General features: G+C 33.8%; 1 protein-coding gene across 1 annotated transcript; it reads right to left on the bottom strand.

The window, feature by feature from the left end:
• Positions 1-653: 653 nt before the first annotated feature.
• On the bottom strand, positions 654-23,187 carry LOC132732695 (deleted in malignant brain tumors 1 protein-like). Its single transcript, XM_060719168.1, has 11 exons — positions 23,006-23,187; positions 10,191-10,347; positions 9,635-9,966; positions 8,906-9,068; positions 8,197-8,390; positions 7,517-7,710; positions 6,678-6,883; positions 4,925-5,104; positions 3,633-3,826; positions 3,219-3,332; positions 654-1,721 (listed from the first exon to the last, which is right to left on the bottom strand). Exons 1-11 carry the CDS (start codon positions 23,064-23,066, stop codon positions 1,132-1,134), a joined length of 2,385 nt encoding a protein of 794 aa, XP_060575151.1. The 5' UTR covers positions 23,067-23,187; the 3' UTR covers positions 654-1,131.
• Positions 23,188-25,254: the final 2,067 nt, after the last annotated feature.

Consider the following 25,254-nt stretch of genomic DNA (forward strand, 5'->3'; position numbering starts at 1 on the left):
AAAGGAGTATCGCCAATGTGTTGGCAAAGTTTAACGATCGCACACATTTTCAGTTTTTTAACGACGCCACATTTCTACATTTAACGTTATGACCACTGCTGTTGAAAACTTGATGATTTAGCCATTTCATGTCTGAATGACGTCAAATTTGGGCATAATGTCACTTAAATATAATGAATGGTGTTGGTGGAATAAATGGGGAAAAAAGAAAATAAATTAAGAATAAAATAGAGGTTTAACTACGCTTCAATAACCTTTTTTATGTGCTGCGCCGGGTGCGTGTTACCATGGTTATTCAATAACTCAGGGAACACGCGTTAAGCATACGAATTCAATATTTTTATGTTTAAATTGAAGAAAACATTTGTCGATAGCTGTACATATAAAAATATTCTAAATTGAATTGAATATGGAGATACAAGACTCTTAGTCCTATTACTTTTTGAACAACCCTCGTACATACATAACTACTTTGAACTATGTATTAAAGTGTACAAAAATAAAATTGAGTTAGTTTTCTTGCTAAAGATGTGAATTTTAGGAGAATATCATAAATATATATCATCTCATTGTATAGTGATAAACAACCATACTGTTAAAGAGGATTGATTTAGAGGTATTAACATGAACTGAATAAAACAAGTAAAGCACTCGCATTTTAAAATTGTTTATTTCTTGAATAAATATTTGGACGGAGAAAATATTGCTGTCGTTTGACTTTGTTGTAGATTATAATTATAAATTTATATGTAAAATATATATGTATGTATAGAAAAAAAATGTCAATGAAACAAAAACCTTACATAATGAGTGATATCACATGGCGCTCTTGAGTACACATTGTATTAAAACAACAATCACAGAATATAATGTAACACACAAGTTTGTCCATAATTTAGTCCTTATTGATTGTATAAAAGTCCCAACTGTTTATTCCAGAGGCAATACATAACTTGTTTTCGACAGAGAAAAAGAGATAGACTTAAATAAAAATAGAGTTTTGATGTCGGCATTATTAAATGATTGTGATAGAATATTTCCTTAAATATTAAAATGGACAAACAAACTGACATTAGCAAAGCAAAAACTTATTTAAAAAGTAAATGTCGTAAAGTTCTCCCTGTATAACACCTAAAGGAGAAGGAATGCTGCTATAATGAAGACAACAACAGCTTTTGGCAGATGCAGTCTGCTAGCAGAACTTCCGACCAATTTTTGAAATACTGGTTGTTCAGGTTTCCTACTTATATCTACAGATTCACTCCAAGACTTTGTTGACTTTAATATCTCATCAAGTTCCTTTTCTGTCAGTTCTTTCACACTAGCGGTTGCTGTGCCAAGCCTTTCCTCGGCAACCTTATCGACGGAGTCATGTAACAAATTGGCTTGTACAGTTGGTTCTGCAGCTTTATGATCAGCATTTTGCTCCACCTCTTCATTTGTGTTAGCTGCATGTGATTCGTCAATATGTTCCTCTTTCTCTTGATTAACATCTCCTTCAATAACCGCTTTGGTTGTGATCTTTTCATGTACGCCCTTGGTGGTATTTGTATGGATAGGCATGGCGGTTGTTCCACGATGTTTGCTGCCGCCTCTGTCTTTGTTACCTCCTTTCGATGCATCACCGGATGCAACAAGAACGCTGTCAGCTATTTTGCTTGGTGTAGTTGTAACTGGAGATATTGTTGAGAAGTTACTTGTGTAGACAGTCCTCGTTGGATCTATTTAAAAGATAACAAGAATGAAATTATCTTTCTGAATGAGAAGTAATTTTTGGCGTAGAAGCAAGACAATGTGTAAATTTATTTGAAATCTTGACGGTTAATTGTTAGTGCATACTGATATTTTTCCCTTTAAATAGCAGGTATCCTAAATTAGTGACCGATAATTTTATTGTAAACACTCAAAGATATGCTTGTTTCAGTTTATGAAACACGACCAGAAATTGAAATTTGCATATTAAAATGGCGACATTTGATCTTTATATAAAAGTAAAACCAAATTTTGATGGGGGACAACAACAAATGCATCTTTTGTTTTAGATTTAAAGTAGTCCATTGATCCAAAGCACACAATTCTATTTTATGTTATACATCTGTATGTACACTGTTTTAAGCAAAAGAAGATGTCGATCTCATTTTCGGAATCCGTGATATTATTGTTATTGAGATATGGGATTGAGAGGGGTGTTTTGTTATTCTTGGGGCTATTTGGCTTTCATTGTAGAAACAATGTGAACTGCCTTGCAGGCATGCACATGCGATAATCAGTCCGGTATTGTCACGCAGCGGGTTTGTTAGCCAACGATAGTTGTTTGTAAATTCAAAATTTTACCAGTTTCGTGTTAAAATGTTGAATTCTGCTTAAGCCGGTGCTATGGGGCGTAGACGGTAACTTGCACTTGCACCGTCCATGAACAGGCTCAATCAAACCGAGTCTGCAACATTTTCAATTTTGCCGTGTTGGGCTTTCTTTAGGGATTCTTTTCCTCTCTATTTTATCATCAATAACGTTTTAACAGATTTTTAAACTAGAACTGTGTCCAAAGGACACGGATGCCCCCAGTGACAATATATATATGGTATATATTGAAAAAAAATCAACAAAGGGCCATAATTATGTTAAATTTGGTCGCAGCAAAAATTCCTTCCTTTACTACCATCTTCACATTAAGGTTGTTCATCCCTGGAAGTTAAAGCAAAATCTGACATCCGGTTTAAGAGGAGTTGCGTTCACAAAATTTCTACATAGTATATAGTGAAAAAATCACTAAAGGGCCATAATTCTGTTAAATTTGGTCGCAGCAAAAATTCCTTCCTTTACTACCATCTACACATTAAGGTTGTTCATCCCTGGAAGTTAAGGCAAAATCTGCCATTCGGTTTAAGAGGAGTTGCGTTCACAAGATTTCGGGACGTACGGACAGACGTCCGGAAGCTCTCACAGGAGAGTAATTATGTGGCTACTCTATTGTTCTCTCTATTGTTCTTTTTAGCCACACAAAAGAAAATAGCCACATAAAAGCATTACAGAATGAATGGCATCAAAGAGAAAGAACAGTTACCTATTGTCCCTCTAGCCACATAATTACTCTCCTGTGAGTGCGGACGGACGTACGTACGGACGGACGGACAAGTGCAACGCTATATGCTCCCACTTTGTGGGGGGCATAAAAAACACAACATATCAAGGTTAACAAGCAGTTAGAAGAAACAAACCTATATCTATATTGTGTATGGCATCTTCATCTCCCACTGGGTCGTACATCAGAATTGCCTTACTCGTGATATACATTAGTTTACGATTTGCACTTCTTCTTTTTCTTTTTCCAACTTGAAAAAACGACAGAAACATGCATGTCGAGTAAAACGTAAGATTCAGTTTGAAGTATCAGTATATATCATAGGTATGTTCGTTAATATGCAAACTACGAAATGATGGTAACTCGCAACTTATCAATATACAAGTACTTTATATAATGTTTGTAATCTAGGTTCTGCAAAATTAATGTAATTTGAAAAAAATATATATTCCACTTTCGATTAGAAGACTGTAAAAAACATTGATATATAGGAGATACAAGCAAGGATATGAAAGGATTATTTTCAGAGATTTATTTTCTATAAACTAACTTTGTCCTTGTTGCACGTGCCCTTGTTGATGGCAACTGCGATCACATTCCGGACTCCTATCCTCTATCGGACAGACGTATGCCTCGCAATGTATATGTACTTCGCTGTACTGGATAAATTTGAATGTCTGGAAACGGAATCCGAAAATGTAAGCGCTGATGGGGAAGAAGCAAACCGTCTCGTCAATAATGCACCTACAATAGATATACATCACTGATGTAAATGTAATCAGGTACCAGTCGGAAAACTCCATGCGATTTAAGAAAACAACTTTTCTTTGTTAAATAAAAGACAAAAATAATAATAAAGTTATATATTTTTAAAGGTATATTTGTTTGAAGATATTAAAACCTTTAAAAAACCACTCGATAAACCGCATGAAACATGAACGAACTACATTAGTGTATTTATTAGTCAAACATAGACAAAATGAAATATTTTCCATGGGAAAACCGAATATATTATCTATAGTAGGCTGTAGAGTTGATATTACAAAAAAACTTCTCCATTTGAAATAAAATAAATACAATGTGCGATCTTTCAATGGTAAAGAAAGCTTTACTGTGCTGTAAGTAACCGCTAAAATAATTTATTTGCCTAAAGTAATATGAATCCTACCAGAGTACTTAAATTAAAATTTCAGAAAAAATCAAAAAGTGCATGCATAAATCAACCGTAATGACAATAAAAAGTTATGAAATAGATCCATATTGTCAGGGCAAATTGAGGTCTGATTTAGGATATTCATATGCATTAACAAAGGGACTTGGTATTTGTATTAAGACATATCTAAGACTAGGGACTTTACATGGCTCGCTTTCTTGGAAAGTCCTTAGTCGGAAATCAGTCATTAGGTCAAAAACTGACACAAATTTGCGTTTAAAAAATCTCCTAACTTATGAATCAGAACTATGTTATGATTCCTTCAGTTTCTGAATAGCATAATCATTGCATTACAATTAACAAACACAAAGTGCATTAAAGCGCGTGAAATTGTATTTCTTTACTTTTCTTGGAAGAACAACTGTGATTAACGTATAAAGTATTCAACCACAGATAAAAATGTTTATCAAAACTGTCTGAAGATAGTCCTAAAGATAGTCTTAGGACTTAAGATGTCCTTAGGACTTTTTATGCACCCCTGAACTTATATATTATATCTGTATAACATTTGCTAGTTTAAGCTTTACATGTTAATTAAATCGTTGTCACAGTTCTTAATATTCATTCATTATTCTTAATCAGAAGCATGAAACAATGGAAGAAGCAAGAAAGAAAGTCAAGAAACGTACTTGTCGGTGAATAATTCGTATTTAATGGGGTCGAATCTGTTGGATGAAGGCGTGGCATAGCACGTGGTTACTATGAGGAGCAGATTGATCTCGTAAGTAATGAGTGATATCTGTACATTTAGCCAGTTACCGACTGGAATCTTCACCGGATATTGCGTAATCTGTGTGATAAAGTTGTCACTGTTAAAAATAAAGGTTTAAATGTTAATGTCAAACATAGAAATATATCTTGAAGTTACTAAAATTTAAACTTTAAAACTCACAGGATCTTTAAATATAGAAATATGTTGATGGTGTTTAAATATCTATAGATAAAATAGATTAAATCCTTGAACAGAATGTGGACTTGTCTCAAGTATAATGAAAGTCAAACTAATGAAATACATTTATATATCATACATCAGATGTAATAATTGTTAAATTTGACGAATTATCATGGAATAAACGAGAATGTCAAAAAAATAAGATATATCATGCAAATTAGATGAATGTCAAATTTAAAAGAATACATTATGTTAATGTTAACTAGAATTATTTAGGGTTACTGTAGACAAAATAATGCGAGAATAAACATAGTAAACATGAATGTCACATTAAAGAAATATATCAATAATAAATATAAATGTCAAAATATTAAGTAAAACGTTAATGCCACTCTAAATACATAATTATACATTTATATGATAGCCGTATCATAAATGTCATATTCATTTAATATGTATAATAGAAATCAAGTACATGTATAAGGACAAAAAGAACTGAAGTGTTAACTTTATATCGTACTTACTGTCGTATTATACATTAGATATTTATTTAATTAAAAGACATTTATGATGGTGGGCTGATTTTGTACACTTTGCGCATTGCGATGTCGATAGCGACAACACAACCTATATCAATACCGAGTTTTCGTCTTGCCGCTAGCGAAACGGGGCGATGTCGCACTGTCGTCTTGTTATCCTGTCTCTAGCAAAGCACGCCAAGCGGCGCATTGTCGTGTGTCGTGTTGTCGCGATGTCGCCCTGTCGCTTGGCTTATAAGCCAATCAAAAGATTTGTGTCTGGCGACAATGTGATATCGCGACAACACGCCGCACGACAACGCGCCGTTTGGCGTGCATCGTTAGCGACAAAACGACATGACAAAAGTCCTACAATGCGCCGTTTGGCGTTTTGTCTTGCTGTCGCTAGCGACAACACGACGTACAAAAGCGTTCCAAATCAGCCACCATATAGAATGGATAAACTTAAACGGTATTAATAAAACAATGGATAAAATAGTGAACATGATAATAATGAAATAAATATCATGGCTGATTTGGTACACTTTGCGCGTTGCGTTGTCGATAGCGACAACACAACGTATCTCTTTATCGCCTTATCGTCTTGATGTAATCGAAACGCGCCAAACGGCTTGTTTTTCTGTCTCAAGCGTAATACGCCAACCGACGCGTTGTCGTGCGTCGTATTGTCGCGATGTTGCTTGGCCCTGTCGCCAATCCTTCGATTTGAGCCTAGCTTCAATGTGACATCACGACAACACACCGAACGAAACGCGCCATTTATCGTGCATCGTTAGCGTCAGGACGATAAGACGAAAGTCCGACAACGCGATGTTTTGCAATTGTCGTGCTTTCGCGAGTGACAACACGTAACACAAAAGCATTCCAAATCAGCGCCATAAATAAAGGATACAACATAATTATGTCAGTAGATAAAATAATGAATAAAATAATGTATAAAATCCGTCTTACATGAAAAACGCCATTATAACGGTATAGTTTCCGGGTGCAGCTACACTGATATTAACATTGGTTGGAATGTATGTCTTCTCTACATAGTACGTACGGTCCATTTCACATTTCACATATATAATGTATGTCTTCACTCTAGTTATCAATCCGGTCGGTGATGGTACATATAGAATAGCATTCTCATAGATTATATGTGTCCTGTTGTACTGAATAAAGATATACAGGAATGTTAAAGACCTATTTTGCCTAAAAATATAAATTATTGATATAATACCTTTATATTTCAAAAGATAATGCGTCATATAAAATACACGTCACATTTCAAAAACATGGTACCGTAGCAAAGCACAGACACAAATATATAATTATTGATATAGGTTTTCTAAAATCAATTGAAAATCTATTGAAATAATGTTTGACCTCTTAAAGTTATACAATCATAAATACGATATAAGATTTAAGCATGACTTCAGTGTACATCAAGCATGCAAATGTTTCTTTCGGGATTCGAACCCACAATAGTAAGCAACCATAACCAACATAATAAGTAGTGGCATGGCCGAGTGGTTTACGCGTCGGACTAGTAATCTAAGGATCGCTATCCGCGTAGGCGCGAGCCGTTGTTTCATTGAGCAAGAAACTTTACATTCATTGCTTAGTACTGGTTGGTTCCAGGATTCGAGAGTGTATGTATAAGCTCATAGCTTCCTACACAATCGAACTGAAATAAATTCTGTATAAACCAAGTAAAATGAACCTGATTATATAGAAGTTTATTGTTTAAGTCCGTGGTTATGATTTTCTTTTAAAATTTTAAATATATATATATATAACCATACTGTTCTCCTAGTTCCGCACTGATCAAATGGTATACCGAAGGTAATATGTGAGCCGTAGTCCTGATGGTTGACCGCGCACACAGAGCCTGACTGCTGAACAATAGACACTGCGCTATGCGCCACAAAACCTGCCCATGACGACGTGAAATTTGCTATGATCATATTATCTTTACATATCAGATCAGGTGGTTGAACTGTAATATAAATTAACAACATCATAAGATACTTTTAAATTCATGTGGCCTTCTCATAATGACCTTAAAATAATTCGGAATGCTTTGGAACTTTCTGCGTCAAATAAAACGTTGAATGTGTCATCGATACGAACATTACCAGTCATTTAAGTAATACCTTGAATACGGAATAGAACGTAAATGATATATATATTTATACGAGTAACTGGTTGACAAAAATGGAAAATTCAGGAAAGAAAACATGTGACAGACACTATGATTTTAAACAACACATGTTAAAAATGATCTGATATATATGTTTAAATTATGAAATTATGTTCGTGTCTTATACTGTAAAAAATGTCAAATAATGACAAAAGCATATAAAAGCAAAATTGTTTGAATGATAATATATGTAGAACATAAATAAACACTGCTTCCGGTCACCGCCAACATCGAAGCAGAAGGACAAATCTAATGACGTCATGCAAGGAAAGCTATATTTACTGATGTTTGTAACTTGCAGTTGTCCGCACGAGACCATGGCCATTTCATTCCGACCACAACTGTTTTGTCTGACGCTGTACCGGCAATTAAAAGGACTTGCCTCGCTTCCGGTGCAGGTCATATTTGTAACCATCATTGGCTCCAAAATGTAGTCAATGTTAAAATTCTCACTTCCGGCCAACGACTGAGACGGTCTGGTTAAAAGTAGAGAACAGCATGTTTTTTAAACTAGTTTCGAAAAAGCTATCGTATTTTAGTAATGATAATTATTAAGAGTGGGGCATCCGTGGCCGAGTGATTAAGGTCGTTGACTTCATATCCCGACAAGGGCTTTTGATTTGTTCATGTGATGAAGCTAACTAGCTAGCTTACAGAACGCGTCGGTAGTTCAATTTGGGTGCCTTTTCGTGCCTGAAATAATGCAAGAAAGAGCATCTGATGTCTTCTCAACCAGTAAAAGCTGAAAAGTCGCCATATGATCTATACTACGTTGGTTTGGCGTAAAACAAAAAATAGAAAACTTTCTTATTCTCGTGACATTGTCTTCATTAGAAATTTAGAAATAGTCATAAGCTTCCCCTGCCTTATATATTATAGAATTATTAATTTTTAAGTTTCAGGTGTTGTTTTTTCCTAAACAGTTGTACCAATTATTGAAGATGTATTCTTTATATTAAAAATTGGTCAGTTGTACATATATAATATATACTCATAGCAAAGGTAGCGGCAAATAACTTGGGCATCTACTCTTTCCCAGAAATCGTCGCACACGCCTACCCATTGGTTGTTTATAAAAATTTGGACCACTCCTGAGTCACAACATACAACTGACGTATCCTGAACCAACCGAACCAAACGTCCAGCGTTCGCGCCTAGAAATAAATATGAGCCGCGCCATGACAAAACCAACGTAATGCGTTTGCGACCAGCATGGATCCAGACCAGCCTGCGCATCCGCACAGTCTGATCAGGATCCATGCTGTTCGCTATCAGTTTCTCTACTTGGAATAGAGTTTCTTAGCGAACAGCATGGATCCTGATCAGACTGCGTGGATGCGCAGGCTTGTCTGGATCCATGCTGGTCGCAAACGCATTACGTTGGTTTTGTCCTGTCGCGGCTCAATTATGTAAGTTTATATGCATATCATTTATAAAGTACATGTAACGTTATGACTTTTGTAACGTAATTGATATGTTCATCAAAATAATATGCTTGAATTGTCTAAATGAAAATCATATGTAATCAGAAAAACAGACATTTCAATGGATTAAATACAATAATTAGTTTCTCGATGTTAAACAAGACTGTGACGTTTTACATGACTTCATATCACTCACATCTTTTACTCTTCAAGAGCTTATATCACAAGACCCTGTTCAGTTATATTTTTAGAATTCATAAGAAAAAACAACAACAACATAAGATGTAAGTGCTTACATATTCCGTAATTATATGTATATTTTCCAGTTATGATTATTGGCGGAGTTTGGGGTTGTATTGTTTGTACTGGAGTTACTGGAGCTACTGTTCCTCTTACTGGCGTAAACCACGGAATGGTAGTGGGTGGCCGATAAGTAACAGTTGATGGTGGATGACAGATGACGCCCACATCGGTGCTGTGAGTGCATGGTACATTAATACAGAACGCCAGCTGGCATTGTAAAACTGACAGTTCATTTCCCAGACATCTTATGTCATCAATTATTGCAATATCTACGCCCTGACCATATCGACCATCCATAACAGCCACTGACTTTGCGACGTCTACCCTAAAATAACAAAAAAAAATATTTGCCTTGACATCACCTGACATTCAAGAAAATAAAATTTACTACCATTTTACCAGGAAAAACGATGAATTTATCTCGATGAGGAAAACGCGGCTCTTCACATCATATACGTTATATATTGAACCAGAAGCTATTGATTTTGTTTTGTATAGTTTAAATTTATAGACTAACCATATGGATGTATATTATCTATAAAGACTTACTCATTTCTTATTCCAAGTTGTCTGCATACTACCCGAGCTTCAAACTCCGAAAAAAAACGACTACAAATTGTACCCCAGGAGCCATTATAAAATAATTCTACACGTCCCTCGTATAAGTTATGGTTATAGCCAGATAATCTAATGCTTCCTGCAGGCACTGAAATTTAAAAACTTTTCTTTTATTTATTTATAGTAGTCATGGTAACGAAAAACAGAGAGATATTTTGTAATCTTTCAACAATTATTACGAGAAGAAGAACAATAATATATCTCTAAAAAGGAAAGCAGTAAATGATATTTGCCTCATTGGCAAAGCAAATACGACATTATTTATAATAAACTTAATCTTTTATGGTTGCATATAAATTTGTCTGTCAGGATTTACGGCGCACCAACACAGTCTATGTTATATTGCGGCAGAACAGGAAATGTAATTTTGGCTAACCTCGGATGTTACAAACTTGAGGCAACACAAGGTATCAAAGCCACCACACCTGCTGGAGCTAAGAGATGCATAGAAGTCAGAAACTAGAACCCATTTAGTCGCCTCAAACGTTCACCCAGGGACAAACGATGGCTTCCATTCTCATTCCCGATCATTTGAGAACAACCCCTTAGTCACAAGGGACTTAGACATTCACTCAAATCAGAACAAAGTTAAGTTCTTACTAAAGCATTATATGTTAAGAAGAAGTATATTCTTAATAATAACTTATTGATATATTTCCTGACTTGCGATACAGACATTCACATATTGAGCAATAACTTTGCTCTAATAGACTTACTCCGGAATTAAGAATATTTGGGGTTTTCCCAGCTAATAACGTAGGTACAAACAAACTTTTACAGTTACAACTTCGAAAATAAGCGAAACAGGTTGACTAATCTATTGTGACGGGTAGTGCACCGTGAAGCTATAACAGTAAAAGTTAGTTTGTATTATATATTATTATTATTATTATTATTATTATTATTATTATTATTATTATTATTATTATTATTATAGTTATTATTATTATTATCATTTTTTTTTAAAAATTACCAATCATCATTAGCGCATTAATCATTATTGTTAATTTATTATTACTATTATCAACACTATCTTCATTCTTATTCATTATTACTATTACTATTAATATTATTGTTGATTAATTATTTTTCAGCTCACCGAAGCTTCATAACAATCAAATTTTGTCATAATACTTATCTCAACATGACCTTAAAGGTCTTTGGTCAAAAACTAGGTCATAAGGTCAATGAGCGAAGAAATCCCTGCTAATTGTCTAGAGTTTACATGTTTTTTTATTTCATCTTCACAAAACATTGTCAAAATGTGAGTGCTATCTCAGCTTATTTCGAAGATGGGTCAATTTGGCTTAAAACTAGGTCAACAAGTCAAATAAAAAACATTCTTTTAACAGTCTTAATGTCACATTTATTATTTGATCTTCACAAAACTTTGTCAGAATGATTTTTTCTGATACCTCAGATAATTCGAATCTTGGTCATATATTAGGTGAAATCCTTGGTCTCCGCGTCAAGAAAACATTTTATTTACGCCTATACTAGTACTTTTAAGAGCCTAGAGGCTTTAAGTTTGATCTGAACTGCATTAAACGTTGTTAGAAATGTTTATTTTGATGATAACTCAGAAAATTTCGAAAATGGGACATCTTGTGTCAGAACTTGGTCACTACATTAAATCTTGTAAAACATTGCTCATAGTCTAAAGATCGTATTCATCAAACATTGTTAGAATTTTTGTCTTTATGATGTATTACTCAAATAAGAATAATTTTATGTGCTAAAAGGTAGTTTATAACGTAAATTGAAAGATAAGACCCAGGTCACAGTTTTTTTTATTGTTCTTGAATTTGTAGTTTTCACAAAATTATTTTTTGGAAATCTTTTTTCAAAGCTACCAGACAATGAAATATCCACAAAGATATTGCAGATGTTGAAACAAGTCAATGTTTTCTTTGGATTTTATTAATCTTTGGAAGAATGAATATGCGTTTGAGCAATTAGGCTCAGGTGAGCTTATACGGGCTATCATGGCCCTCTTGTTCACCAAATGTAAGACGTATACTACCATTCACATGGATACATATAACTATAATCAAGACATCTATACGTGTTTTATTTAAAGCCGTCATGTGTAGTTCCCGCTATCTAAATGATCTTATTTTTCACAAAATTCGACAGTCTGTAAAATTTTGCGCAATAAACATAAAATCACTTTTAATGAGATAAAAATTTCCTGACAGGCTGGAAAGGCGGAATATCTTTCTCCCTGTATCATATGTCGCACCAGTTACCCAAATATTTCTGTACACGTGGGTTCAAACCCCGCCAGAAGAAAACCGTTGTTTCCTTCTGCTTAGTACTGGTTTATGTCTTTAAAATTACGGCTCCTCACCGACACAACCGGAGTAGATAAGTTCTGTATCAACTAAATTGCGCCATTTGAAGGCATGTCACAAAGACAATCGGAATACCTCTCGAAGACAATAAGTTTTTTTTTTTTCTACAGGGTTGTCGGAACAAATCTGAGTGCTTACGACTGACAACGAGAGTTTAATGTACATTGCTGAACCATTTGAGCCGCGTCACGACAAAACCAACATAGTGGGTTTGCGACCAGCATGGATCTAGACCAGCCTGCGCATCCTCGCAGTCTGATCAGGATCCATGGTGTTCTCTATCAGTTTCACTACTTGCTATAGGGTTTGTAAGCGAACAGCATGGATCCTATTCAGACTGCGCTGAGGCGCAGGCTGGTCTGGATCCATGCTGGTCGCTAACCCATTATGTTGGTTTTGTCGTGATGCGGCTCAATTATCATCTTGTCATACATGGATTACAGAGGGTTCGACTTCAAGCTTCGACACACTGTTTGAGATTTTTGACAAGACCATAATTTAGTGAAACACCGTGGATGAAAAGATTGTAAAATAACTGGGCCTGGGATCTTAAAATATAAATCATCAGTGAAAGGCAATTTATCTTTCGCTTAAGTCAATGATGTCCTTTATCTTGAGCAGCTATAAGTCACGAACATTTACAGTGATGTGAGGTCGGGAAAGTGAGATATGTAAAATATAGCTTCCTAGAAGACAATATTGTGGAGTCATCATTATGCTAGTATGGATTTTTGTTCATACGCAATAATTCAGTGTTTCAAAGATTTATCAGTGACGTAAAGCGTTTGAATCAATAACTTGTGGAGCAAATTTTGACTTTGCATACAAGACACAACTTAAAGGATACTAAACTATAGCTAATGAAATATCTATATAAAACGTATAAACGGTAAAAATACGCTGTGTCCATTATCTTATGTTCTTGCCTTATATAGTCCCTGTCTCTGTCATTTAACACACATGCACGAATAAAGTTTTTCATTTATTTAACAGCCATTTTATATATGATTTTAACCATTTCGCAATAATTTCGATCATAACAAAATATCCAAACACATTTCCTTCTTACTTAATATATTCTTAAATATATTTTCATTCAAAATACAAAGAAGTAGCTACAAGCAGTAGACGAATAGCATTAGCTTCGGGATTCTTGATTCAAACACCTTTAAGTGAAAAATTGAGTACCACTCAAGCCGGTGCTATGGGGCGTGAGGGATTTTGCACATTTTCATTATCCCTCATGTACAGACTCAATCAAACCGTGTATACAATTAATGTTCGTGTAATTTTGTTGTGATTAATGCTTCCGAGGAATCACTCTTTTTCAAGATTTTATACAATTTAAAGTTTACTAAAATTTGATAATTTAATTGTGGTGCTGCAAAACTTGCTTTGTTTGTATTACGTGAGCGCTGTTTCGTTTGTTGGTTTTATACTGTTATTTTCATTGACCGTCATAATATTATTTCCTTATTTGCAGCAAATTAATAACATGTACATTATGAAAGAAGTCGTGTTGTGCTTATTCACACCGTATTACCGGCGGCAGTGATGGCAGATCACTGCAGTGATGGCAGATATCTGAAAATTACCGATCGGTACAGGTAGGTTATAAATTTGGTTGGTTTAATTATATTACACAAATACGGCCCATATCATTGCTATAAAACTATTGTCCATTGAATGGAGATACTGTAAGGTAATTTTGGACTCGTTTTTTCCTGTTTTCAGACTATTTTGAGCAGGTTAAAAGTGAAAGCCTTGGAAAAAATCCGTGAAAATGTCTGTTTTCTGTTCAAAATATCTCAAGTTTTAAGTAAATGGCAGGATTTCCTGTTATCAATATAGACGTTCATCCATTGGGGTCACGCAAGCCAAATATCTACCCCGTGAGTCTTTTCTTGAAAGTTTTACAGACGCTCAATCTTGTCCGGTCGAAGAAAAAATGCTGCCGTTGTAGGCAGATACATATTATAAATGCTGCCGTCGATGGCAGAAATACCACGAAAGTGGCTAACATTCTGACAGAAAATCAAGTTCAATCTTTTATCAATTCCTCTTTTCTTTGCGTCCTTTTAGTCGGAATTGAGACGTTAAACTATCATTTCTAATATTTTCTCAAGATAGAAAAGTTATTAATGCGGTGTGTGCATCGAAAAAAGCTTTTTAGCAACATGCAGTTACAATACAAAAAGTGATGATTTAGTACGACAAAATTTCACTATAAATAGAGAAATGAACATGAAAAACTTCATTTTTCTATGTTCATGCATGTGTGCTTGATCTGTTCATATGAATTGAAAGGTCAAAAAAGAGAAAAAGAATATAACAAATAAAAAAATTCTAGTTTTTTTTCCTATAAATACAGGATTTATTTTCATCTTGTGATATGAATCATCGAAAGGTTCATCTTTATAAATTGTCATGGTTACAACTAAAATGAATGAAAAAATACATAGTTAAATGGGAGCACGTGATGTTAGAACTGTTGTTAATAGTTTAGCATAGTAAATGTAATTCAAAGGCAAACTACAACGCTATTACAAACATGAAAATTTAAAGAAATGAATCCACGTTGTCGTGTTTTTCAAGAACTTGATAATATAGGAAAATATTTGAACTGTCAATAATATTATCTTTCCATTTTACATTAACACTGATACCAGTTGCGAGGTTAATAGTCTCCCCTTTATTACATCAATTTAATAATTTATAATCTGCGCCGATTAAGTAAATTTCAGCCTTTATTTGTCATAAAGCGATGAACATTATTACCTCGAGAAAATAATGTCATATGCTAGCAAATGAATATCCACTTACAGAAGTTACTTGCTGTAATATGCAATTGGCGTTATGTCTTAAAAAGGGAGTGCGCTGCTAAACTTAAGATACATAATTATAGTATTGTATGCATGTAACTGACAGACACAACAGATCAAGCACACATGCATGAATATAGAAAAATGAAGTTTTTCATGTTCATTTCTCTATTTATAGTGAAATTTTGTGGTACTAAATCAAAACATTTTGTATTGTAACTGCATGTTGCTAATAAGCTTTTTTCGATGCACATACCGCATTAATGAAAAAAATCAAAAAATCTACAAAACAGCAATTTTCTTCAAAATTATATGTGAGGCCATGTTTTAACATGGAAAAACGCGTTTTTGGGTAATTTCGTTTTTTTTCTTCATCATTTTCTGTTAACCCATTACCAGATATATACGCCTTTCTACGCCTGTTTCACCCCCCCCCTCCTTTTTTGCTTTCTCAAATGGTGAAAAAATGCCTTATTTAGGCCCCCAAACACTTGTTTTTGTTTGATAAATGTTGTTTAAAAAATTGACCACTTTTTCGGCGCGGCCCCCACCCCCAACCAAAAGATACATCAGGGGGTTGCCAGAAGGGGGATGTGCCCCCTTCTGTTTGGGGGGTTTGAAGAGGGGCTGAGTCCCCCTCATCGCCAAGAAAACTTTGGACTTGTGGGAGGCTAAAAATGACCCCAGGTCGATCACAAGGTAACGTGTAACCAATGCTGAAAAGCCTTTGACTCTATCTCAATCCATTGAGAAGTGGCAGCACTTTGAAATCAATTTTGATGGAAAAAATCAACGCAAAATAGTGATTTTTGGCAATTTTGAGATGTCCCCTAGTTGCTATGGTAACAGGAAATTTCAGACTGAACATGTTGTTACAAAGGCAATGGTCCAGTCAACATTTGTGCCAAGTTTGATTAGTATTGAAGCAGTTTTTATAGTTTTATAGCAACTTGAACTTGTAACGGGAGACCTTTCAATGAAAACAGCCATTTTTCACAAGATGCTCATGGGGTAATGGGTTAATAACTTTTCTATCTTGAGAAAATATTAGAAATGATAGTTTAACGTCTCAATTCCGACTAAAAGGACGCAAAGAAAAGAGGAATTGATAAAAGATTGAACTTGATTTTCTGTCAGAATGTTAGCCACTTTCATGGTATTTCTGCCATCGACGGCAGCATTTATAATATGTATCTGCCTACAACGGCAGCATTTTTTCTTCGACCGGACAAGATTGAGCGTCTGTAAAACTTTCAAGAAAAGACTCACGGGGTAGATATTTGGCTTGCGTGACCCCAATGGATGAACGTCTATATTGATAACAGGAAATCCTGCCATTTACTTAAAACTTGAGATATTTTGAACAGAAAACAGACATTTTCACGGATTTTTCTAAGGCTTCCACTTTTAACCTGCTCAAAATAGTCTGAAAACAGGAAAAAAACGAGTCCAAAATTACCTTACAGTATCTCCATTCAATGGACAATAGTTTTATAGCAATGAAATGGGCCGTATTTGTGTAATATAATTAAACCAACCAAATTTATAACCTACCTGTATCAATCGGTAATTTTAAGATATCTGCCATCACTGCAGTGATCTGCCATCACTGCCGCCGGTAATACGGTGTGTTATTTAAATTAAAGTTTATAAATCAGATGTGAAATATCGTCAATGTCCCGCCATTTTGGGGATACAAGATAATACAGATTACGTGAAGGTCACATTCCAAGGACGCTATTAGATTTATGACTATTATATTTAATGAAAGACACGATTTATAGCTGCTTTATCAGTTTAATTTGCGAATAACAACAAGTTACAGTTTGTCATTTACAGTTGAAATAACATTTATGACCCTTATCAATTTATTTTCACATTTATACCTTTTTTATCTTATCCGAGCGCACATGATAACACTGCATGAACGAGGAAGGTAATTGAAGACTTAATTTCTTGGTATTTCGCTGTTGGGATATTGACCTAGAATATATGTTGAGTAAACAAATTCTTTAACCCCCATATTTAATCTGCTAGGACTCGAACGCGATAGTTTAGAAGCCATGCTAAGTGTATTTATCCATGCAGTGTGATAATTTCTCTGTCTCTCTCTATCTCTATCTCTTTTTTATCCAGGTCAATAGCATTGAATTTACGGTTGAAGCACAAATCGAAAGGTTCAAGTGTTTAAACATGTAAATTATCAATAATCTTAAGATAAAATAATGCAGTTATGATGGTAGTGGTCCTGGTGATGCGCTGATGGTAAGTCAGCCACTTTTCTGAAAGTTGATAATGACGGAATGAATTCTTTCCAAGTCAGAAACTATTTTGGTTATAAATCAGAAACCCTTCCGATTTTCAAACAAAATCAAAGTAAACAATGTAAAAATGTTTGTGTTGGATGTGATAGCGGTAGAAATGTTTGTGTTGGATGTGATAGCGGTAGAAATGCTTGTGTTGTATGTGATAGCGGTAGAAATGTTTGTGTTGGATGTGATAGCGGTAGAAGTGTTTGTGTTGGATGTGATAGCGGTAGAAGTGTTTGTGTTGGATGTGATAGCGGTAGAAGTGTTTGTAGTATGGTAGTTGAAGTGATGGTGATGATTATAATATTATTTTTGTCACCGACATCAATCTTTAACTCGTTCGTTTTGATAACCTATATACACAAGTGTATGAATTTCAGAAAATATTTAATGCGGGTCCATACACGTACTATCGTACGTTTATAAAAACAGTGTCATGCACACTCAATCAATCACAAATAAACGCAAACTATTTTACTTAAATATATTACACTGGATTAATAATTCAGATACTTTAAGATAAAAGACAAAGATAAACCTTAAGCAGAACAGATTAACAGCACGTAAGATAGGGTTATAAGTTTGATTTACGACAGATACCACGCAGTTTGTCAGTTGGGAAAAAATAAAATAAATCTTATACTGTTTGATGTCTTGATGTAACATTTATTGTTTTTTTGTTAAGAGGTTAAGAGGACTTGGTAGGAAAAGGTTCCAGATACTTAGATATTTTCTGTGGCATAAAAACATCTGCTTGCTTACAATCTCAGAACATACGGGTATTTTTGTTTCAGAAACGTCCTAGAGCCGAAGCGTAATGATCTATAAAATGAACTTACTCCTTATTAGGGTTAGTAATTCCTATTTCAATTTTTATAGCCCTCATTAGGAGATTTTAAGACTTTATTAGGCTTTTGAAACTCTTATCTTATTATCATTATTATTATTACTAGTATTATTATTATTATTATTATAATTATTATTATTATTATTATTATTATTATTATTATTATTATTATTATTATTATTATTATATTTTCTATTTCATCGTGTTTTTTTTTCTTTCTTTTTTTTCTTTTTTTTTTTCTTTTTTTTTTGGGGGTGTGGGGGGGGGGTGGGGGAGTTAGCGTTTATACCGTTATTGTTTTGATTGACGTGCAGGCTTCTATATAACGTGGGAAAAATCATGTGATGTTTACGCATGATCACTACTGGCATGCGAGCAGTTCCCGTACAGAAGCAGTACCCGTATTTTTCATTTAAACGCTTGATTTTTACATGCATTCTTCAAAAGTTCATTTCAAATCAAGCAGATACATAAACGAGACAAAATCTAAGTGTCAGTTCGGCAGTACGTATAAAAAGTCTCATTTTAAATCACTTTCACCTGTGCGTTGTCACAACGTGACCTTGTTTTAATTGGAGGATTCCGTCCTTGCGCGCATGCGCAAACATACTTACACGTGAGGCATGTTAAAGGGTTTTCCACTAATACGACCTGTTTACAGATAAGAAGGCAATGTGATGAATACTTGTTTAATTATCAGAATTTTGACCAATATTACTATATAAAATAATTTTATGGCTTTGATGCGTAAAATATCATGCATACAAGCATGCCATCGCATGTGAATGCGTTTGGGGTAACGGTACCGGGTAATTGATACACGCTACTTTCTATTTCCTGAATTACATCTATTTATCTCTTAGAAAATGGTCTGTTCAACAATTATAAATGAAAAATAGGTCCGATATAATAAAATTGTATAATTATAATGGGTTTAATTTTATATACGGGAACTACTTCTCTTCATACAAAATAATGGATAATTTCTGTACCCCATCTGAGGCCTCATAACTAAGGGTTATTCTATGTTTAGAACATGATGGAATTTCCATGATTTGTGTGACGAGCCGAATATTGATGTGTAACATTCAAATTTTGGTGAGTGAGCGTAATAAAAAATAATGATTAAGTAACTACGATTTTTGTACGGGAACTGCTCGCATGCCAGTAAAGGTTAAAAACTAATTTGTTTACATTAAATTCAAATAAAAATGTTATCTATGAATATACAATGATAATATTTCCTTTATAAAAAGATATATTTCATTCTGATAAAGTATATTTTATAGAACGTAAATTAAACACTATGCTAAGCAAAGTCAGCAAAACTGAAGGCATAAAACAAGCACTGTGGAGCGGGAAACCAGTGAAACTTTGCGGGTTAATACGTCAGATACTGCCTGAAGACTAGAACAAAGAACCGCGTCTTTTTTCGCAGTACTTAGCATGTGCATTCTGGCAGAAGCCAATTTGAAAAAAGTACCGACTACAAGTGGCCATGACATTCGGGTGCCACGCGAGATTTCGTATGACGTCCTTCGCGGGAACAGATTTGAATAGAGTCGTGTACTATATTAAGAACATTTTGTTGACATGATTTCGATACTTTTATTCAAGATGATGTTTTTACTTATTTTCATTAATTTTCTAGTACTTAAATACGATTGTATTGAATATTAAAGTCAGTAAATCACCTTTTTCAATATCTTTAAAAAAAAGTAATTTATAAAAATATTGGAGGCACATGAGTTCGTAAAGGTCAATCTCGTAATCACGTGATCAAACATTTTGGCAATATGGCGGCCAAGTGACGAAAATTTTACCTGTCGGAAACTATTAGGTAGTTTATGTTCGTAATAACACTTTTATTTGTCCATCCTTGGCTTATCAACATATTATATATAGTTTTATCAAGGTATGCTTCACTTTACTTCATGGCATGTTCGATGAATAAATACGAGCGTGTCAGATTCCTGGCACGATTATTGGTGGACTTTCCCTATGGGGTTATCTTCAGCGTTCACGTCATGTCATAGTATATAAACGGGTACGCTGAAGACCTTAAGCTACGTTTTAAGATGTTCATACTCTAATTACATGTTTTCTCGGAAAATTTCGTTTGTTTGATATGAAACTATTTTCACTATGTTTAATACAGGTACCTTTTTTATTGCAAAAAAATGCTACTTAATAAAATGAAATGCACATTTATTTCCGATGTTTGCTTTGTTCAGTAATATTACGTATGCGATTTGCCAGATTAGAAAGGTAAGTAGGTTGCTTGGAAACTGCCTCGTTTTGAAACGTTCACAAGTGTTGAAACATGGTGTGGTTAGGTTTTGGTTGTTTATGATAAGAGATATGAACTCTTTTTTATCATACACTCATTTCCCTAAATAAGGCCCATAAGCCTTAAATATGCAATTATTTTCATTTCTCAAAAGCTTTTTTTTAAATTTTGATGTTCTGTTGCAGTTTACAAAACGGTGCTTTTGCTCTTTTAACATATAGCTGAACCCTATATTACTACTTTCACATTTTGACCATTAGGAATGTTGTAGCTATTAACTGGGACATAATATGACATCGTATTTCAGGGTGTTTAGAAGAATAATCATTATTTAGCACCTTTTATGACAACTTATTATTATTATTATTATTATTATTATTATCATCATCATCATCATCATCATCATCATCATTATTTTTAAATTATTATTATTATTATTATTATTATTATTATTATTTTCATCATCATTATTTTTTCCCACGTGATAAACATCTAACATGCTCTAAATCCGTCATTAAAATATAATAAAACGCATACACAAAAATCATAATCGGAAAATATTTAACTCACCTTATATAAATACTAATATGAGCCGCGCCATGACAAAACCATCACTGCGTTTGCGACCAGCATGGATCCAGACCAGCCTGCGCATCCGCGCAGTCTGATCAGGATCCATGCTGTTCGCTATCAGTTTCTCTACTTGTTAAAACGGAAAAAAGAGTTGTTTATGTGAATTGTCATTCTAATCTCTGTTATCACTTTTTATTTTATTATTATAATTAATTTAGCAACTAAACTATTTTTCTTTCTAAACGTCAAACACTTTACGAATAACAACGAATCATTTACTAAATCATAATGAAATTCTTAACTTTTGCAAATACTCTAATGCAAACAAAGTCTTTTTGTTTGTTTGTGATAAGAAAAGACAACCGTCTTTTCTTTTTCACTTGCTTTTTTAAACAAAACCATAAAAAAATATGCCATCTTATACAAAAATATTTTATATTTTCTTACAATAAACCCAGTATTAATAGAAAAAAAACTTGAATTTTCTTATTATTATATACTTCTATCTTTTTTAAACTTATGATCAGGAAGAATTCCCTTTTAATTTTGAGTATTGGCCGAAATTAGAAAGTAGTCCGGCAAGACACCAGTAAAAATACGGAAAATATGTTTCACTGCAGTGAAAAATATATGTTAACAATGAAAATACGGAAAATAAAAAAATGCGCATTTTATTTCATCAATATTTCTCAATATTTCATTAATAAGTGTATAATAAGATGTTTTCTGAAAGAATATATATATATTTTTCTCTTTTATAATTTTTCTTCAAAACATATAAAGTCCTATTCGGTTTCTTTTTTTGACAATTTAACAAAATATATACTGATGACGGTAACAGGCTCTACCGATGCAAGTAATGCAGACAATATTCCGACTTTCTCACTAAAAAGTTAAAATGTCCAGCCGGACAGACAGACAGACACTTAGCTTGGTAAGGTTTAAAGAAAACAATATAAAAAATCACGTCGCAAAAACACCACGTAGGTTATGCGTGTCCATTATCTATCATTGTATTTTCTGTTCGAGAAATTTAAAAAATATTTTTTAAAAATATTCCAAACCCTTTAATCTGACATTAAGTCGCCGTTTTTTCGCAAACGAGCAATATTTCATTAAAGTTTTAAAGAAAAAAATTATTAGAATAGAATGTTTGAAAAAAAAAACTGATTAAAGTTTACAATGAAGAATAAAACACAGTTCAGTGAATTATTTTGATAAAAAAAACACCGATAAAACGGAATAACGGAATTCTTAAATAGATGTAAATCTCAAACGGCAAGATTATTAATGATGTAGTCTCGGTTTGATTAAGCCTGTTCGTGGACGGCAGTGATGAGTTTGAACTTGAAAACCTTTATTAAAAAAGCAAGAAAAAAAAAGCACGGACCAAGATCAGTGGTATATTTTTACAGAATCTTCAATGTAATGAAAAAAAGTAAAAATAAATTAAAAAAAACTTGGAATAGATAAATGAAAAGTAGAACTTTTTATGATTCTTTGTTTCATTTCAAAAGCGTGTGATAATCTGATACATATATAAAAAATTACCTTGACAGAATCCCGTTGACAAAATCATCGAAAGCAGCACCAGCACAAAAATACCCATCATCACACTGCACCCTCCACGTTGACTTTATATGGTGAAAATCGTAAAAAAATGATATCGTTTTTGACTGTATGATTTGTTTGCGGCAACGATTGTTGAATAAAGAAACGGCTGGGTCGTCAAATCACGTTCCACGCATGCGTAATGTAATATCAATTTTCGATGGGTATGGCAGGGTAAGATAGAAGATAAGGGCTTTGCTGGGGATTATATTTGTACTGAATTCTTGGTATTCAAAATGTTAGCTTTCCTAGTATTCAGTCATGGACATGCTCTGTTTCTTTTAAAATATCAATAATATTTGTAAAGATCTTTTTATAATATTGTTCTGATGTTTTAATGGAATTCTCAATTAAAGCAGAACAGAAATAACGGTATTGTGTGATATTGCATTGGACAATATCTGAAAACTGGTTATCCGACTTTTAAACATAGCTAAAAGATTTCATTCCAACCTTCAACATATCAATTTATAGTATATATTTAATATTTTAACTTCTGCAGTCACGTAATTCAACTCAACACTTTGAACTGATTTAATGTATCGCATACAAAAAGTCGGAAAGGAAAACGACGTAACAGTCATGGTAAAATAAGTGGTACTGATAAAACTACGTTTATATATGCTGATTTTAAAATAAGTGTACATATTTGCGCATACAATTGAGGACAAATGTGTATTTATGATGACAAAGATGTTTTGAGAGCTCAGTGATACGCCGCGCAAGGATACAATGGAGCCTACAAGATGCTGTACCATGTCAACTAAGTTAACAGAATCGGACTGTTTTCCGGAACATTCTGACAAAGGTATTTTGAATGATTTTTGTTGTTGTTGTTGTTATTTTTTGTTTTACTTAAGTCTTTTGTTCTCAAAGCATTTTATGGTACCAAGGCTGTTTAAATTCACTGCAGAATATATGTATTTGGACCGGTCTCTGTCAGGTAAAGTTATCTTTAAAATGAAAATTCATGTGCCAATGTCGATATTACTAGCAGGAAGCTCTATCGTTATTTAATTCAAATAATTCTCATTTATTGCAAAAATTTTATAACGGAAATGAAAATATTACTTTCTCAAGGAGAAAAGCCTTGTGTATATTTTAGGAATGTGCGTTAACCTAACAGACCTTTATCACAAACTCAACTGTCAAGTATGGACCATCTCCAGCGTTGATGTTTAAGATAAATCAGTATAGCAAAAAGTTTGTTCTCAGCGAAAAGATTACACATGCACTCTGTTTTTGCAGACATTGCTCTTCAGTGTTTTCATCTGACCATAAGACGTCACTTATAAATATTTCACTATTGAATAAGAGTGTCTAGATGGGTTCTGGTGTTGTTGTTTTTTTCGGACACCCACTGACCAGCTATTGACAAATTATCACTGTACATGTCATCGAAACACCGTTTTAAAATGTTTCCAAGACACTTTAGATTTGTGATTATTTAATTGACCATATTTGACCACATACTGACCAGTTACTGCACTTTTTATATTGACTAGGAAACATAACGAACATAATAACAAGAGGGACAACATGAACCTAGATCGCTCACTTAAAATTCTTAGCATTAGATCAATATAAATAAAAACCGACGTAAATATATCTTAGCTCTAAGCCTTGTATTTCTTAATGGGTTTCCCTGAACGAGACGTAAGTTCAGGTGAGCAGGAGGTGGGTTTTTTTACCGCAATGTGTTATGTATACCCTTGATGACCTCTAGACAAAACTACACACCAAATTGTAAGGATTTGAATAAAATTGGTAGTTTTTCTCCATTCAAAACATTTAACCTCAAGACATTAAAGTAATGCACCAATTTTTAAAGATTGTACCTATTTCAATCTATGCAAAAAACGACCTTGAGGCCAAACTATTTTACCAAGGGTCATGAAGGGTCAAAACTTATACTTAGTAATGATTAGCAATGTTGTGCACCAGATATCTGAACTCTAAGTCTAATCTAATCCAATAAAATGACTACCAAGGCGTGGCAAGTTTGGGAGCCGGGGTCATGATTTGAATAAACTTAATAGTAACCATATAATGCAAAATGTCTTCAGCTCTAGGTCTTATTGCTATTGAGAGGGAACAGCTCAATGACGGTCTATAGATTCAAATCCCCCGGAGTAGAGCCAATTTTTAACAAAGTTAACAGAGTTTTACTTGAAAAATGCTCCATATAA

The sequence above is a fragment of the Ruditapes philippinarum genome, unplaced genomic scaffold, assembly GCF_026571515.1.
Source record: "Ruditapes philippinarum isolate M1 unplaced genomic scaffold, ASM2657151v2 ctg987_1_1_1_1, whole genome shotgun sequence".
In the NCBI taxonomy this organism is placed as follows: Eukaryota; Metazoa; Mollusca; class Bivalvia; order Venerida; family Veneridae; genus Ruditapes; species Ruditapes philippinarum.

Excerpts from the sequence above, each read along its gene's own strand:
- LOC132732695 (XM_060719168.1), bottom strand. The coding sequence starts at position 23,066 with ATGATGGGTATTTTTGTGCTGGTGCTGCTTTCGATGATTTTGTCAACG. Across the intron at positions 7,711-8,196 it reads ACTGCAAGTTACAAACATCA|TTCAACCACCTGATCTGATA; the intron begins GTAAATATAGCT and ends TTTATATTACAG. Across the intron at positions 6,884-7,516 it reads AGTGCGGAACTAGGAGAACA|TACAACAGGACACATATAAT; the intron begins GTATGGTTATAT and ends ATCTTTATTCAG.